This window comes from Aquarana catesbeiana, linkage group LG01 (assembly GCF_042186555.1).
Source record: "Aquarana catesbeiana isolate 2022-GZ linkage group LG01, ASM4218655v1, whole genome shotgun sequence".
NCBI lineage: Eukaryota > Metazoa > Chordata > Amphibia > Anura > Ranidae > Aquarana > Aquarana catesbeiana.
This window is the reverse complement of record NC_133324.1, coordinates 392323900-392342599: the sequence shown is the minus strand read 5'-3', so window position 1 is coordinate 392342599 and position 18700 is coordinate 392323900. Positions and strand designations below refer to the sequence as shown.

At 41.9% G+C, this 18700-nt stretch overlaps 1 protein-coding gene across 1 annotated transcript in view; it reads right to left on the bottom strand.

The window, feature by feature from the left end:
* Window positions 1–3005: 3005 nt before the first annotated feature.
* The window catches only part of ALDH1A1 (aldehyde dehydrogenase 1 family member A1), a 93474-nt gene continuing 77779 nt past the window's right edge, over window positions 3006–18700 (bottom strand). Inside the window, exons 12-13 of the mRNA XM_073634396.1 lie at window positions 16688–16762; window positions 3006–6064 (exon numbers count right to left, since the gene is read on the bottom strand). Of these exons, the coding sequence (XP_073490497.1) occupies window positions 5992–6064; window positions 16688–16762 (148 nt within the window). The 3' untranslated portion in view covers window positions 3006–5991. The remainder of the gene's footprint in view (window positions 6065–16687; window positions 16763–18700) is intronic.

Here is an 18700-nt window from a genome sequence, read left to right as displayed (position 1 = left end):
GCCGTCCTAATTGCACCCTTACATTTCTTATTGCATTCTTTATAAAGTCTGAATGCTGAGGATGATCCCTCAACCTTGTATTTTTTGAAGGCCTTCTCCTTTGCTTTTATATGCATTTTTACATTGGAGTTAAGCCATCCAGGATTTTTGTTCGCTCTTTTAAATCCCAATGGGATACATTGGCTAATGCCCTTATTTAATATGCTCTTAAAGCAAACCCATCTCTCCTCCGTATTCTTTGTTCCTAATATTTTATCCCAATTTATGCCTTTTAGCAAGGTTCGCTAGCGTGCCTCCACCTGAAAAGTAACAGGTTGATCTTACGGTCAGCGTGTCTGTTCTTCAACAAGTGAAGAAATCTTTTCTCAATCCTCGGCTGTTGTGTGAACTGACTGACTGCACCAATGCAAGGGGGCCTATTTTAAGAAGTGTGGTCCCTTGTACCATTGCATGGCTGCTTGTTGTTTGAATACAGCCATGCATTCTGTTCCCGGAGTTGTCCCTATGAAGAAGGGAAACTGCTGGGAAATGTTATTCCACCCTGAGTGAAGGATTGATGGACTTTGGGGCTCCAAAGACACTGGGGTGTTTAGTTAGTTAGGTATAATAAGCTGTGGCAAAAAGGGCAAGTTCTCACTTAAAATTGAATAATGGACTGAAAAGTACACAAGGACTGTTTTCTGAATATGAGTGCCAGCCTGAGTGAGCCATTGTTCACATTATGCAAGTATTGATAAGAATTGTTAAGAAAGTTTCTTTAGGTTTGCTATGGAAAAGGGGTGTCACCCTCGGATGGGGGTGGGGCCCAGTTATATCTGTACTCATGTTTAGATATGTCATAGGGTGTATTTACACTGCTTTGCTTTTGGCTTAGGGTAATTAATATTTACTCAACACTCACTTATGTATATATTGCACTGTGCTATTGTAGGGATAGGATGTCATTCTATGTTGTCCATTTCTTTCTTTCAGGTGTTCCTGCAACCATCACATCTTCCTTGGCTAAGGAGAGACAGTGACTTCAGCTTTTATAACCAAGCTAATATTTTCTATATTTTTCTTTTCAAAAATTTTTATTGCCAACAGTCAGTTATAGTTAGACAATTACAGTCTAGCATAAAAAAACTTACGAGAAAAACAGAGTACAATGTAGTGGGTAAGTTTAACACAAGCATAGTGATAGAGGCAAGTATTTTCTATATTTTTCAAGGTGTACATAATAGATAGATAGTTAGGATATAAGGCTACTGTTTTATATTTTCCTCTTTTATATTGTTCGGGTGGTACGCCACACATAAAATTGTATATATTATCTGCCATTTATATGCCCTTGTGTGAAATGCAACTTGCCTATGTATATAAACTGTTGTTTATTTCATGTGGTACTCCACATGTCTTGTTACTTTTTTTTTTTTCTTCTCTCCTTGTTTCCCCACCCATCCCAGTTTTGCCAGGACATCCACTCTCAGGCTTGAGAGTTAAGTTCTATTCTTGCAACTCCGAGACGTCGTTCCCTATGCAGGGGGAGGATGTAGCATCCTGGTGTTTAGGCAGGGTTGCTAATAAATTTAGTTTGCCAGGTATTAATCATCCTGACTGATTGTTAGAAGAGCTACTGATTACTCTCTAACTCTGGATTGCTGCACCTTTTCTCTTCTGTCACTAGGTGGCGCTTGCTGGTGGCATTAGATTGACAAGTGTGTAGCAAGGTCAGACTATGGACGGATGGGTTGTCTCAGCCAATTGGCAGAGAGCCTATTTATTTGGGTGGAGTCAGGTGATCAGGGTTCTGTGCCACCTGGATAGCTGTCTGGGTGGATGTGTGTTATGCTGCCCCGGGCTGCTAGGCCGGAAGCCTGAGGCCTATCCTGGGGACATCTAGCTGCTAGGCTCTCTGAGGGCCTATCCAGAAGCAAGAGAAGCAGCGCAGGGTTGGGACTGCAGGATTGGAGACCAACCGAGAGTAACAGTTCCGCCGGATGGGGAACCAGTTGTGTTCGGAGGTAGAGGGGAAGCTGTCTCCACTAAGAGACCATTCACCTTGTTACCGGCGACCACTGTGAGTAAGCTGGAGCCAGTACCAGAGCAGTCTTCTCACCAGCTGGGGACAGTGAAGAAGTGGGAAAACTTCAGCAAGTGCCAAGCCAGGGACCCAGCGGAAGAGCAGAGGTGATGCTTCAGGAGCATCAGTGAGTGTCAAGCCAGGGACCTGGCGGGTCAGCAGGGGTGACGCTTGAGGAAGATACCGAATTATGGACGTAGAAGAGCTCAAGGGATCCAGTGGCGATTGGTTCTGAGAGTCTTGTGAGAGACTGGGAGCTTGGTGAGTGAAGATCTACAGTGAGAGACTGTAGAGTACTAGTTGAACTATTTTTCTTACCAATAGTTAAATACAACTACCGTTAGTGACTGTTACAAGATTTGTTGCCATAGGAGACAGCGGTCCTACCTATACAGAAGTGGTGTCCGGCTGGAGGCCTTCCACTGTATATAGACGTATAGACTCCGAGACTTCTATACCTATAGAAGTCTCGGAGTCTACCAATTGTCATTGCATCTACTTAAGGGTGTCCTAGCCCTAACCCTCTCTCCCACAGTTCTTGTTCAAGAGACAATAAATATCTTTGCATTCAAAAAGTGTGTGGGGCCCATCAGTCCATCTTGCATCACACCCACCATGCCTTGTAACCTTGCTACGTTAGTGATAGTGATTGCACAGCCACCTGCCAAATGAGGAGCGCCTAAATCCAGAATGCTTTAATATGCAAACCTTGACTCTTGTAATTCCTGATTGCCTTTTCAAGGTTATAGAAAACAAAATGTCCAATAGAGAGTTGTGGGAAAAGGCTGACAAGCCCTCAACTATCATATCAAATGTTAAGATTTGCTCCTTGAGTCTTAGGAATAGGAATTATACAATATACTTGTTGCAATAATTTTGTATTATGTTGTGAAACAATACATTTCGCATTGTTATATGTATGAATAAAACATAACATCATTCATCAAATACAACACATTTATTTATGGTTCACATTAGAATTACAGTCAATTTATTAATTACATGTAGCACTTTGTTGTAGTAGTTTGGAAAACAAACCTTTGAATGAAAACTACTCTACAATTAGTAGGTAGCGTGGGAGTTTAATCATTGTGGCTACACCTACAACCAACATTACAACATATAATTCTGAGCACATTATAAGTATAATGGGGCATACACACGGTCGGACTTTACTACCGGACTGGTCTGATGGACGCCGACGGACCAAATCCGACGGACAATCCGATCGTGTGTGGGCTTCAGCGGACTTTTCCAGTCGCAAATCTGACGGACTTTAGATTTGGAACAGGCTTCAAATCTTTACATCGTAACTCCACCGGACCCAGGAATCCGCTCGTCTGTATGCTAGTCTGACAGACAAAAACCGATGCTAGGGCAGCTATTGGCTACTGGCTATCAACTTCCTTATTTTAGTCCAGTGTATGTCATCACGTACGAATCCGTCGGACTTTGGTGTGATTGTGCGTAGGCAAGTCCGTTCGTTAGAAAGTTCATCGGAAGTCCGTCAAAAGTCCGCTGGAAAGTCTGTCGGACCAGTTCGGTCGAAAAGTCCGCCCGTGTGCACGCGGCATAACACATTAGCTTTTAGTTAGATGAGACCTGCATAGGAAAAAACTAAACTAGTGGTAGTTATGTGCACTTGAACATGGAATAGCACTAAACAGGATTTAAAGACAACATTTTCCTTTAGTCTCTGTATGGTTTCTAAATTAAACAGTCAAAATATGCAATATTTAAAAAGTAGCAGTTGTCCCAGCTAGGACAGAACTGTAACACATTCTTGCACCAAATCTTAAAATTAAACTGTTGGGATTTTTAAAATAAATGTCCTGCCTAAAAGCAGGCTGCATATGATGCTGATTAAAATGTATTAAAAAATATTTTCTCTGTGTCCTTCTGATCCTAGATGCACTCTAAAGGCCTGACTTCGTTTTAAGGCTTGTTTAACTACAAAGTTAGAGAGGTCAAACCCTTAGTGAGAGTAAGCAGAGAGTAAGTAAAATAACAGCAGGCAGGAACTTTAGTTGTATAATCTTACAAAGGCTGACATGCTTGCAATAAATGAGTTTAGCAATAGACCAAACTGATAATTTTTTTGAAGCTATTGGAACTAGCTAGGTCAAGATTCTCTGACCTTAGTCAAACATTTCCTTGTATTAACTAAAGCAATGTAAAGTGTAATGACTGTATAACATACAGTAATTCAGGACAACAAGTATGATTTCGTTTTTCACTAACCAGCCAAAAATAAACTGTAATCTGACTGGCTAGTATGGGGTACTGCTAGAGATGAATTGTTCTAGTGTGGTTGTAAATCTTTAAAAACGATGTAAGTAGAAAGGGAAAATAAAGTGTCCCTCCAAACATTTTAGGCTGGCATTTTTTGTAAACACAAATCTCAGGGAGTGGATAAGTGGTATAAATAGCACCTTGCTAGTTCACCAGGATTGGGAAGCAACTATTTACCCGGTCACTTGCACATAATCACTAAAGTTCACCACATCCTCCTCTTGGGACATTAAAAAAGAGCCATTGTACATCACCAGCATCCAGATGGAGTTTTGGAACGGCTATTTTTTTATTGAAAAATAAAAAGCACTCTTACCAAACCAAAGGACACATGGACAGGTATTAAACAAGTCAAAGGCCTATAAGTTATTATTTATTATAAGCTTCTATTCACAGTTATTTGTAAATCAGCCCTTCTTTGGACATTGATTGGTGACCCATATTGGTTCACTTATCTCTACATTCTCCACTTTACTTATAGTCATAACACTTTACAGTGCCTTACTAAGGGAGAACTACAGTCAGGATAAAAATCACAATTAAGCTTATTAATCTTATCTTATGAAAACCTGGAGTTTATTTTTATCTGGTGGTTTTCTGCTCAGTACATGCAATGACATTTATTTTTTAGTGTTTTTGTTCCTAACATGAATCGAGAGATTTACTGGTGAGTTAAACTGCACAATATTTATTAATTAGTTGTCAGGATCACATAGAAAAAGGATCATGACACAGGCCTCATTTCAGCGTTAAGGCCTAAAATTTCCTAAAGAGTAATTATTAGTTCATGTTGTGCTTTCAAAAATAAAAGGGAAAACCTTCCACTTTATGTATTTATGGTTACGCTTTGTATTTTGTAGCAGCTCTTCTTTCAATAAGGCTGTGTAGTGTGAACTGTACATTGTTGTTTATTTCCAAATGTCCCTAAGATTTAATGTTATATCTGAATATCATTTGAATTACTTTTTATACTTAAATCCTAACTCCACATTTAATGTCCCTTTAAATAGTTCATATAGGCCAAGATGGCATGGCACAAACTTGCTGCACTAACTGGTACGCTTGCTGGGCTAAAGTATACAGCACTGTGTTCCCGCCATGGGAAAGGAACTTCCCATTCCACTCCTGAAACAAAATAGTTGGGTTGAGTGGTGTCGAGCCATTAATGGGAAGCTTTGTATTCTATGAATGAATAGAAAACTTCCCGTGATTGCCTGAGCCAGAGAGGTGGAAGGATGACGTTGCGGTCTCTGCCTCAGTTAATCAGAGGAAGTTTTCTATTTTTTCATAAATTACAAAGCTTCTCATGAATGGCTGATTAGTGCTCAGCCAACTCAATTTTGTTTTGGGATTGGGACAGGAAGTCCGTCTACCACTGCCAAAAAAACACAGCACTGTAAACTGTATATAGCTGAGGCTGCATACAGTTAATACAACATTCCCAGCAAGCACATCTTTTAGTGCATTAATCAATTCACTTGGGCCAACATGGCCTAAATGAATTATTTAAAGGGACAATAAATATAGACTTAGGCTTTAAAAACTGTTTTTAATTTGTTTTTACAAAAACATATTACTCTTTTACATGATTGTTGCAAATTTAAGAAGGAAAAAGAAAAGGAGAAATCTGTAGATGTTTAGGAGTTCTTCTGTGAAATTTTCATGGTAACGCTCTTCACTTCAGTGTATTCTTGTAAGCCATATTCTCCCCTAATGGAAATAAAAACAAAAATGAATACCATGACTTGGGTCTCTATAACATTTGTGTTTGATTAAAAAGCTCAAAACAAAGTTTTTTTGAAGAATGAAACCACTTGTTTGTGCTCTATCCTCTCTTATGCCGCGTACACGCGACCGGACTTTCCAGCAGAAAAGGTCCGACGGAATCATTTCATCCGATATTCCGATCGTGTGTGGGCTTCAGCAGACTTTATTTTTTCAAAAATTCTGACGGACCTAGAAATAGAACATGTTTTAAATCTTTGCAACGGAATCAATTCCTATTCGGAAAACCCGTTTGTCTGTATGCTATTCCGACGGACCAAAAACGGCGCAAGGGCAGCTATTGGCTACTGGCTATGGAACCTTCTTTTCTAGTCCTGTCGTACGTCATCGCGTTCTAAACGAATGGACTTTGGTGTGATCATGTGTAGGCAAGTCCGTTTCAGTGGAACTTCATCGGAAAGACCGTCAGAGTTTATTCTGACGGAAAGTCCGGTCGTGTGTACGCGGCTTTAGAGTTTCTGTACTGCCGACAATTCAGGACTGTACGTTCCACATTTCATTTCATATTGTATTTGAAAATGTTTTTATTAAGCGCAACATTCAAAATATAAAAGTAAGACATCAACTAGTAAAATGGGGCAGCAAGTCTGCTCAATGGCTATCGCCCACAGCTTGACTCATGCCAACAAACAATACAGCATAAAAGACTGTGGCAGGTGTCATTATAAAACATCCCCCCAAAAAACTTGTTCTGTTGTTTATATAAAAAGGAGAAGAATAAGAGAAAATAAGATAAATAAGAAAAAGGCAAAACAACAGAAAAGTAGAAAACGGAAGAAAAGAAAAAGGGAGGGGAAGAAGAGTCTGGGGGGGGGGGGGGGTCTTCTGGAAAATTATTCCTAAAAAGAAGTAACAGAATAACAGGGAAGTACCATCTCTAGAAGCCCTGAATCAAAGCTAATTTGGGGATGGCCCTGTTTGGGAACATAGTAGCCAGGCTATCAGAGGAAGAGAAGCGGAGCCAAATAAACCACAAGACTATCTCCTCCATTCTAATTATGTTATTCACAGTTGAAACCCACAATGATAGCGGTGGAGTAGTGGCAGTCTTCCAACATAATGGGATGAGCTGCCGTGCTGCAGACAGGAAGAAACAAAGAATGCCCCTTTTCTGTGATGCCATAGATCCGGGGAGCATAGAGAGAAAAGAAATTGTCGGAGTTGATGTTTGAGGTTCTTCATAGATTTTACTATATATTTGAAATACCTGAATCCAGAAGGGGCGTATCCTCTCACATTCCCACCAGACATGGAGGTATGTGCCTGAAGCTGTGCCACAATGCCAGCAGTAGGCAGGGGTGGACGGAAAAATTTTGTGTAACGTTGAGGGTTCCCTGTACCACCGAGATAGGATTTTGAAGTTCTTTTCTTGTGAGTAGCAGGAGATGCCATTCTGCCCTCGAAAATTCCTTTCCCAAGTCTGCGGACCACATTCTAGTGTATGTGGGTAAGTTGTCATGTGTAAGGGCTGGAATCAAACAATATCGGAAAGAAAATAGATGTCTAGGCATATCATGGAGGGAGCACAGGCTTTCAAATTAAGTGTAAGGGCGATGCATTTGGGAGGAAATGAACAGTTGTTTAATGAATAAAGATAGGTGAAGGGCAGTCAGCCAGTCGCGCGTGCCCGCAGGAACAGCTGGGGTTCTCAGTTGGGGTTGGATAAACGTATGAGCCTGTGGCCAATCAGAGCGTGCGAACAAACCCAGTGTAGGGACTCCTATACCCTGAGGGAAGGTGGGATTGTCAAATAAAGAGGTCAGAGGGGAGGGATCCGAGGATAGAACCGAGTATAACTCTCTTCTATACCATAGTCTAAGAGCAGCTAATGTCAGTGGTGAGAAAGAGGTCAAGCAGGATAGATCTCCATTGTAACCCCAGAGGAGGGCTCGTAGTTTAACAGGAGCTAAGTCCTGTTCAATCATAACAGAAGCTTTTGTGAATAAAGCTTGTAATCAGGCAGTCCTTTACCCCCTTGGAGCTTCGGAAGGGTGAGCAGGTTATACTTAACTCTGTATAGATTCCATATGAATCGAATAGAGAGAGAGCGTAAAGAAACAAAAAAGGATTTGGGTACTAGAATAAGTATGGTTTGAAAGATGTACAGCAGTTTGGCTAGGGTATCCATTTTAAGAGTATTAATGCGACCAAACCAAGGCAGAGAGGTGCCCCCCCAAGACTCTAGGTCCTTCAGTATATGAGAAAGGAGGGGAACAAAGTTCGAGGAGAATAGGTTGGACAAGCTGGCCGGGATCAAAACCCCCAGTTAGGAAATGCCCTTAGCTTGCCATTGGAAAGAATAATTTGACCGTAGTGATTACATCGTAGCAGCGGGTAAAAACATATTAAGACCCTCTGTTTTTGATATGTTGAGTGAGTCAAAGTGCCAGAATTCAGAAAAAATCAAGGGCAAGGATGTGTGGGGTTGTTGAACATAGACCAAGAGGTTGTCCGCATATAAGGATAGTTTATGATGGGAGGAGGGTGTTTGAATGCCTTGAATAGAAGCATTTTGATGAATGGCACACACCAGGTGCCCAATAACTGGTTGGGAATAAAGGGACATCACGTTAGAGATGAAAGACGCAGCCAGGCATATATGTTCCAGGGAAATGAAGGAGGTAGGCTTTCAAGTTGTGGCATTGAATGTAAGATATAAGGTGGATCTTTTTGGTTGTGTTGTCCCAAACCTTTTAGCCTGGGACAAAACCAACCTGATCCCTATGGATAACCCCATGTAGGAGAGAAGATAGGTGGTTGGCAAGTACCTTTGCAAAGAGTTTAAGACCTATATTCAGCACAGAGATTAGACGATAGCTACTGCATTGGGAAGGATCGTTACGAGGTTTCAGAAGAATAGATACGTTAGCTGATAAAAGCCCTCTGGAGGGGAGAGTGGAGTCATCTATAGCATTGAACGCCTGAGTCAGGAGCGAGGGGTGTCAAGAGGGGTGCAAAGGTTTCATAAAACTGAGGTGTGAACCTATCTGGGCCAGGACATTTATCCATCTTCAATCTCTTGATTACACCCACAAATTAAGGCTCAACCAAGGTCTTGTCCAAATCCATGGAATCCTGAGGGTAGATTTCAAGTAAGGCTGTTTCAGTGATATAAGTCTGCATGTCATCTGGAGAATTTTCGGATGATAGATTATAGAGCTGAGAATAATACTGTCTAAAAAAGGAGGAAATGCCTTTTGTATTAAAAGTCTTGTCCTGATTGGGTTGGGTACATGTTGTATTTTTACAGTAGATTGGCAGTCCAGCAAACTTTGCAAGCAGCAGTAGGATGGGAGTGTCTCAATCTTCATAAAAAGGGACTATGAAAGGACAAGAACACATTGGGCTTGATTTACCAAAGGCAAATAGGCTATCCACTTTGCAAGGCAAGTTACACTTTGCAAGGGGATTTGCTCCAAGGCTCCAAGTGAATGTGGGGAAGTTTCACCTTGCAAAGAATACCCAATCATGGGAAAAAACCCAAAACCCAATCATGGAAAAAACAAATTGCTTACACATGATAAAATGATGGAAGTCAGCAGAGTTTCACCTCATTCACTAAATACCTATACAGCATACTTCTTATTCTTTTGTTGTTCTTAAAACCTTTTTAAAAATTTTGAATTGAATTGAACCCTAAATTTTTCAAATTTTAGGTTTATTTTGAATCATTTCATACTTTAGTCATCAATAGACAAAAGTACAAAGAAGGGGTTGTACCCTGTTAATGCATGCAGCTGCATGCATCACCCCGGTACAGTTTTTTTAGAACAAACGGTTGACTTTCTTGGGATAACAACCGATGTGACTAAAAGCCCCCCTCCTGCCACCTTCCGCTGCTCACCCGGGCTCTCCCATCCCCCCGGGAGGCCCCTATCGGCTGGCCGGAGACCCGAACGAAGTCGGATAGACCCCAGATCCTTTCATAAAGAGTACCTGTCACTGACTATTACTGTCACAAGGGATGTTTACATTCTTTTTGACAACAATAAAAATGATCAGAAATGTTTTTTTTAAAGAGACATTGTAAAAAAATAAAATAAAATAAAATAAATAAGAAAAAAAAAAATTAAAGTTCCTCTGTGGTCACGTGCAGAAGCAAACGCATATGTAAGTCACGCCTGAAAATGTAAACCGTGTTCAAATCACACATGTGAGGTATCACCGCGATAGTTAGAGCTAGAGCAATAATTCTAGCACAAGATCTTCTCTGTAGCTCTGAACTGGTAACCTGTAAAAACGTATAAAGCGTCACCTATGGAGATTTATAAGTATGGTAGTTTGTCGCTATTCCACGTGCATGCACAATATCAAACCATGACATGTTAGGTATCTATTTACTCGGCATTACATCATCTTTCACAGTATAGAAAAAAGGGGGCTAATTTTACTGTTTTTTTATTTATGAAAGTGTCTTTATTGTTTAGTTATAAAAGATTTTTTGATTGTGATTCAGACTTTTAAGACAATATTTTTTTTAATGTGTGAGCTTTTTGGCTGTGTAGTGTAGTTTATTATTTTTTATTGTCTACTCTTTATGTTTTATACATTGACATCACTGCATAAAATGTTCACCTTTTAGTACAGACTGAGTGGGGTATTTGTGTTAGGCCGGCCATAGATGGAGCGATTTTCTTTCCTGCAACCAGGCACGCAGTGTTGACAGGGGAATTCCTCCTGCTGAGCCATTGTGTTCTCATGGCGAGGGGCGGGTGAAGCCGTCCCTGCTGGGAGAACACAGTGATTATTGCTAGCAGCTATAATAGCCACTAGCAATAATCACATGTAAAATCTAGCAGGCTGGTTGTACCCAAGTTGATCGATCAATCAACTTTGGTACATTCAGCCTGCGCATACATGATTTGAAGATTTGAATCGTCTATGGCAGGCTTTATTTTAGCTTTTTTTTTTCAGCCAATCTAAAATAAAAAAATAAAGGGTTAATATAAAGAAATACTATTGCCCTGTACACACGGTCGGACATTGATCGGACATTCCGACAACAAAATCCATGGATTTTTTCTGATGGATGTTGGCTCAAACTTGTCTTGCATACACACGGTCACACAAATTTGTCAGAAAATCCGATCGTTTTGAACGCGGTGACATAAAACACGTACGTCGGGACTATAAATGGGGCAGTAGCCAATAGCTTTCGTTTCTTAATTTATTCTGAGCATGCGTGGCACTTTGTGCGTCGGATTTGTGTACACACAATCGGAATTTCCGACAACGGATTTTGTTGTCGGAAAATTTTATAGCAAGCTCTCAAACTTTGTGTGTCGGAAAATCCTATGGAAAATGTCTGATGGAGCCTACAACAAGGTCCTATCACACATTTTCCATCAGAAAATCCTATAGTGTGTACAGGGCATAAGAGTCATAACACTAAATAACAGAGGTTCTTCTTGGATCACAGTTTCAGCTTTGTACATCCGCCTGTGTTAAAACAGAAGTAAACCCACTGATTTAACGGTTTTGAAAAACAGTTACATTCCTGGCACGTGCCATGTAACTGTCACATTGGTTTTGCTCTCAACCAAATTGTCAATTCATCCAATGGGTGGTGTCCTAACTGATCACATGTGCAGCATCATGGCAGTTGAAGATTAAACAAAGGCCAAGATGGCAGCTTCCTTGGCTAAACGATAGGGGGGGGTTACTTCCACTTTAAGCATACAGTATATATAAATGTATGCATGCACTATTGTATGTACAGAATGCTAGACTGATTTATGGGAGCTGTAAAATGAGGAGAATATATATAGTATTTCCTTTTTCATGTACTGTTATATGAATGACATTGTCTATACTATGCAAAAACAGTTTAATTTACTAAATAAAGCATCAGCTGAACTATCACCTATTCAGTTTATAAATGATTAATTTCTATTTTTTCCATACAACCTAATACCTAGTTGGTATGGTTTTATCTGCCATCACTGTATCACTATCGTGCCCTCTTAGGATCTTATGATAATTTATTGTAACTGCAAAGGCGAAACACAGGGACATTCATGATGTGACAGTGATAAACAGGATGGGGACAGGGATTGTATTGTATTGTTGCAAACCTGAAAAATGTAAGGTCATGCATCCTTTACCCATTTATCAGTAGCTGCATCTGCTAATTAAACATGCTTGCCTGAACAGTGCAAACACTCTGGTCATGTCCTCATTTAACATAGATTAGCTCATTTGTATTAAAAGCACAATACTGAAAAAAAACCCAACTATTAAATAGTATTTCATAGTATTTTTTTCACTATCCATCCTCTTTCTCTTCTTTCCTGTCCCACTCCCTTTTGTTTTCCATGTGCACTCCTGGTGAGCAAGACAACGCCTTAAATCAAGTAAAGAACAAAATATGTGTTTTTTTTTTTTTTTTTACGTGAACAGTAAATGCAATGTTTGATGTTCTATTTGTTTTATAAGTGGCTTTACAATTTATTGAATCCTAAAAGAAATAAGTGTAGGGAGGCCACTGCTGTCCTATCCTGCAAATGCTAGTTTCCTGTCTCCCATTCATCTGAATGTTGTAATTTCTGAGTCAGTGACATGGAATGGGTATGCAGATTAGGAGTTCTGATTTGCTGCATGCTTGTTTTAGGTCAGTAACTCAAAGTACTGAAGCTACGGACAGCCAGGACAACTAGCAATTTTAGGCAGATTTTAGGAACATCAGCCTAAGCATTTCACCTAGTATATGTTTTCATTTCCAACCCTCTTGTATAATAGGATTTGATTTTCAACACTACAAACCTGCCTGGACGGCCATATTTACGGTATCATAGGGAACCCAAGGGCTGTAGTCCAGGGCTGCAAAATAAGGGCCTTGTCACTTTAGCCATACCTCCCAACTTTTTGAGATGAGAACCAAGGACACCTATTAGCAAAAGTATGTAGGCATAGGACCTACCCCCTGCCACGCCCCTTTTAAAGGCAACCCACAAGTGCTTTTTTTTACTACTACTATTCCTTTATATTGGCTTTTGTAATTTACAAATGCAGCAATTTAGAAACTGGATGAAAGGTTTAGCACTGGGAAACACTTTTTGAAAGATAATTACATCAGTGTTGCCAACCGCCCGTAGATTTACGGGCAGCCCGTAAAAACAACCTGTTTTTCGGGGCGCCCGTGAATGCCCGTTACGGGCACCGGTGCCCGTAAAAATGATGGCCGCGAGCCGGCCACGCAACTGCGCATGCGCCGTTCCGAAGCCGGCCGGGCTCGGGAAAGCTCGTACGCGCTCGGCCGGGCGGCGCATGCGCAGTAACGTAATACCGCCGCCCGGCGCCATTTTCGAATCGATCAAGCGCGGCGGCAAGGCAAGCTAACAGCTGAGCTAAGCTGAGCCAGGTGACGAGGCGACTCTGTCCTGTCATGCAGTGCATGGCTTGGCTGGCTGCACACACAGGAGGTATGGAGAGTGAAGCTGTGGGGGGGATGGGATTGGGATCTAAAGGAGGACATTACTGGGACTGGAGCCGGGAGAAGTAATATGATGGTGAATAGAGCACATCAGTCTCTGTCCCTGGGCCCTGGCTGCATGGCATATGCAGGGGACAGAGACTGATGTGCTCTATTCACCATCATATTACTTCTCCAGTCCACATCAGATTCATCAGTGTGCTGTGTCCTCCTCCTGTACCCCTTTCACCTCTCCACAGGTCAGGGCAGAGGTGAAAGGGGTACAGGAGGAGGACACAGCACACTGATGAATCTGATGTGGACTGGAGAAGTAATATGATGGTGGACAGGGGAGGAGGCTGCTGTGAGGATGTGTCCTGTCCGCAGCCTCTGTCCCCCTCCTGTAGTATGTCCGCAGCCTCTGTCCCCCTCCTGTAGTATGTCCGCAACCTCTGTCCACCTCCTGTAGTATGTCCGCAACCTCTGTCCACCTCCTGTAGTATGTCCGCAGCCTCTGTCCACCTCCTGTAGTATGTCCGCAGCCTCTGTCCACCTCTTGTAGTATGTCCGCAGCCTCTGTCCACCTCTTGTAGTATGTCCGCAGCCTCTGTCCACCTCTTGTAGTATGTCCGCAGCCTCTGTCCACCTCCTGTAGTATGTCCGCAGCCTCTGTCCACCTCCTGTAGTATGTCCGCAGCCTCTGTCCACCTCTTGTAGTATGTCCGCAGCCTCTGTCCACCTCTTGTAGTATGTCCGCAGCCTCTGTCCACCTCCTGTAGTATGTCCGCAGCCTCTGTCCACCTCCTGTAGTATGTCCGCAGCCTCTGTCCACCTCTTGTAGTATGTCCGCAGCCTCTGTCCACCTCTTGTAGTATGTCCGCAGCCTCTGTCCACCTCTTGTAGTATGTCCGCAGCCTCTGTCCACCTCTTGTAGTATGTCCGCAGCCTCTGTCCACCTCTTGTAGTATGTCCGCAGCCTCTGTCCACCTCTTGTAGTATGTCCGCAACCTCTGTCCACCTCTTGTAGTATGTCCACAGCCTCTGTCCTTCTCCTGTAGTATGTCCGCAGTCTCTAACCATCTCTTGTCTCTTATCATGTCTGCAGTCTTTGAGGGGATCCTAGAAAGGATTCAAGAGTGGGAGTGCTGCCGGGATGGGGGTTACGGGAAGAGACAGACACGTGCGGACTGTGGAGAGGAGACTATAGAATAGCCACCAAGCTGGAGCCATCTGACTGAGCCCTGCTGGGTGCACCTGAGAGGAGGTCAGTGACAGTGCCGCCAGGCCAGTCTGGGGGGGTCACTGATGTAAGGCGGAAGTGAATACAATAATGTAAGGGGGCACTGATATAAAGGTTCCCCCCCTATATTAGTAATCCCCCCCTTACCTTAGTGTATTCACACTGCGGAAGGTGGTCTCTGGTCACCATCCTGCAGACTCTGATGTAAGGGAGAACTCTCTGCTGGCCGGGTTATAGTAACCTGACCTTCATGTAAATTGAGAAATATGTTTTTTTACTTTTGTTTAACTTAAACACATTGCTAATAGCACTAGCTATGTGTTTATAGTTCAAATATTAATATTTGCAATGTTTAGCATTAAAAACAGTAATTTTAGGTACTTTTTTAGCAGTGTCAGTAAAAAATGTGGATCTGCCAGTAAATTTCATGGGTTTTTTTTGCCAGTAAAAAAATGGGCACCGTTTGTAAATTTTGACGTTCTGCCAGTAAATTTCACTTCGGGGGGGTTGGCAACACTGAACTACATACATACAGATAAGTGCATTTTATATACAACTATATAGATCAGACCAAAATGAGGGAAAAATGAGGAGGAATGAGGGACAGAGGGACATTGTTCCAAATCAGGGACAGTCCTTCAAAATCAGGGACAGTTGGGAGCTATGCTTTAGCGATCCTGTTGCTGGTGGCCGCTAGCAAGGGAGCAGCAACAGAACAGCATGTTAATGCCATATGAACAACAAGGTTGCCCCTAGCAAGTTGTGGTTGAGACATGATCCCCAGAAAGAACGCATTGATCAATTTTGCTGATTCTTTTTTTTTTTTTACTTGAAAGGTCAACTCCAGGGTCATTTTTTTTTTTTTAACACTGCCCTGATAAAACTGAGGCTGCAAAAGATACCTTCAATCTTGAGTTGTACCATATAGTACCTGATCTCTGCATCAAAATGTACTAAGTTTTCTGGGATTTTTGACACCCAACGTCTTTCAACCCAGATGACTGGGGACAGACTAAGGGGTTGATTTACTAAAAGCAAATAGACTGTGCACTTTGCAGAGTGCAGTTGCTCCGGAGCTTAGTAAATGAGGTAAAGCTTCACTTTGCAAAGAATACCCTATCACATGCGAGTAAAATTAAAAAAATGTATTTGCTTACACCTGATTGGATGATGGAAGTCATCAGAGCTTCTGCTCATTTACTAAGCTTTGGAGCAACTGCTCCAGGCCCCTCCTGTTCATCGGGTGCCTCCACGTAAAGCCTCTTTCCATGGGGGTATCTGTGTGGGCCAGAGTCCGGCTGCTGCGTCCATTGACATAGACAGCAGGACTCTGCCCTGTCCCCTCAGCTCCCGTTTGACAGCAGCAGGAACCAATGGCTCCTGCTGCTATCAATCTGTCCAATGAGGAGAGCGTCAATGGCTGGAGCCGCTGCACTCGTGCACATTGCTGTATCAGATCGAGCTCAGGTAAGAAAAAGAATGCATTAAGGTAGAAAAACTTAAGGCTTTACAACCACTCTAAGGATTGATTACAATTGCCAATGGCAGTTAACATCTATTTGTGTACAATCAAGGATACTACACAATGGCATATCATTTTTGCATTCCTCTGTATATGCAGTCATATGCAGGTACTCCTGTTGTGGCCTGTGCAATCTGGATGTTTGTGGAGAATATAGAAATGGTGGATGTTTCAAACATGCCCAGGCAAATGCATAATAAAATTCAAATTAGACCTAAACACACAATGAGGACTCAGTTTCTGCTGGTACAGGTTTGGGATAGCTTGAATTAGCTTCCAAACAACAAAAGTAAAGTAACGATAAATACAGTGACGCTAAAAGATGATCCCTTTTTAAATATCTTGTACTAAAGGTCTGTCTTTCTAATTACTTACATTTCACGCCCATTTCCTGACATTTTAAATCCTCCAAATGGACACTGTGGGGACAGGGCACCGTAGCAATTTATCCTGAAATATAAATAAAAACAAATAACATTGCATATTTAAAAAAATGAAAAATGCAGGAAGTATCAAAGACAGAAAAAATGTCATAGAACAAGTTGATGCTGTAAACCTTAGTAATATTTTTTCCTCATACCACGACAGTTTATTCGTTTTAAATACATTTAGAAAGACATGCAGAAAGATGCACAATTCACTGTGCACTGTGCACTATGCGCTTGTGTCTCTAACTACACATTAAAATTTTACCAATTACAAAGGTATTTTTGAGCAGTGTGTTGATCGCTGATCTCCTGATGGCTTGCAAAAGAGAAAGCTGTACCCAGGGACCGCCAGGGCAATCATTTCCCTGATTCTAGTTTAAAAACTAGGTTCACCTTTTGAAACATATTTATGTTCATAAGTACCCACCTCACCCCTGAGTTCCATCCCCCCTTTACTTGACAATATGCGGGGGTTATTTTGATTTAAAATTGCCATCACTGTGTGAGGCTCTGCTCGCGCAGCACCACCATTCATTCTTAGGGATTTGTGAATGAATAAACTACAAGTCCCATTTTCCACCGTGACAGTTGGACTCATAGTTTATAGTGCACTTGTAGTCCACTGACATATCCTCCAGCTTTCTAACTAAAAGCCTGTACAGAGGTACAGGTAAAATGCTGAATGAAATGTTTGCAGGAGCCTGTGCCTCTGCATAAAAATCACACAGATGTCGGCAAGCTGCAGATGAAATCGCACTGTCCTGCGACTTTTAAATTGTGCTGAAGTAGGTGAGTAAGTCAGGTGAAACATTTAAATAATATTTTTAATTCTTCATTTAAAAGGTCTACTCCAGTGATCTCCTATTGCTTCCAGGTCCTACAGCAAGCAGCTGCCCTGCTGCATTCTGCACATTAAAGGTTAGCAGCTCGGCATGGGTACCATTCAGAGAATGTGGTGTGTCTCTAAATAAATGCAAGGTATTCTCTGATTGAGCGAGGTGGAGAGGCGGGGTGACATCATGCTCTCGACATCGTCCAATCGGAGAAAGTTTTACATTCAATCAAGACATGCAAAGAATTCTCTGAATGGTACCCGTGCCTAGTGACAGAACTCTTATGTGTAGAATGCAGCAGGACAGCTGCCCGGCATGGGACCCTGTAGCAAAAAGAGATCACTTGAGTAGCGCTGTCTATTTCAGTGATTTCCAGCTTCCAGGGGCATCAGCCAGGTATGGTTCACATATACATATTTACATTCAAACTGGATCAGTGTAGTTATGTGTAAAATGTCTATAGCTGCAGTTCCTCTTGATTATACAGCTATTCCCTATTTGTCCCTGGGCCCCACTACTATTTCAAAACAGTAGCAGAATTATATAGCTAAGTTTTATTACTCCTAGCCAACACTCTTGTATCTATATAGTCGTTCTACATCTTCAGCACTTTCCAAGTAAAGGAGAATTAGGCCTCATGTACACGGGCGTTAGAAAAAGCCACTACCAATGTCAGGAAAAAGAGGCTGTAAAAACACACTTTTAGTAGCTTTTTGCATTGGTGTGGCGGTGGTTAATGCGTGTTTAGCCATGTTAGCTTTTAGCAGCGTTTCTCTGCCTCTATTCAAAATCAATGTTTCCCTATGAGAGCTGTCTACTGATCCGACTTTCAGCCTATTGATTTGAAATGAAGTTGCATCGAAGTCGGATCATGATGATCCGACTTGTGGGGGGACTTCTGCTCTGAGGATCTTGAAGGGATCTTGTGAACACTTTACAACCACTTTTTGCTACAGGTAAGCCTATAATTAGGCTTATCTGTAGCTACACTGGATATCTCCTAAACCTGCACGGTTTAGGAGATATTCCCTGTATTTGCATGTGCCGACGTCATCGGCACATGCGCACTGAAGCAATGACACGTACGTGCCGTTGCTTCAGTTAGCATGTGCCATTATGCGCGGGAG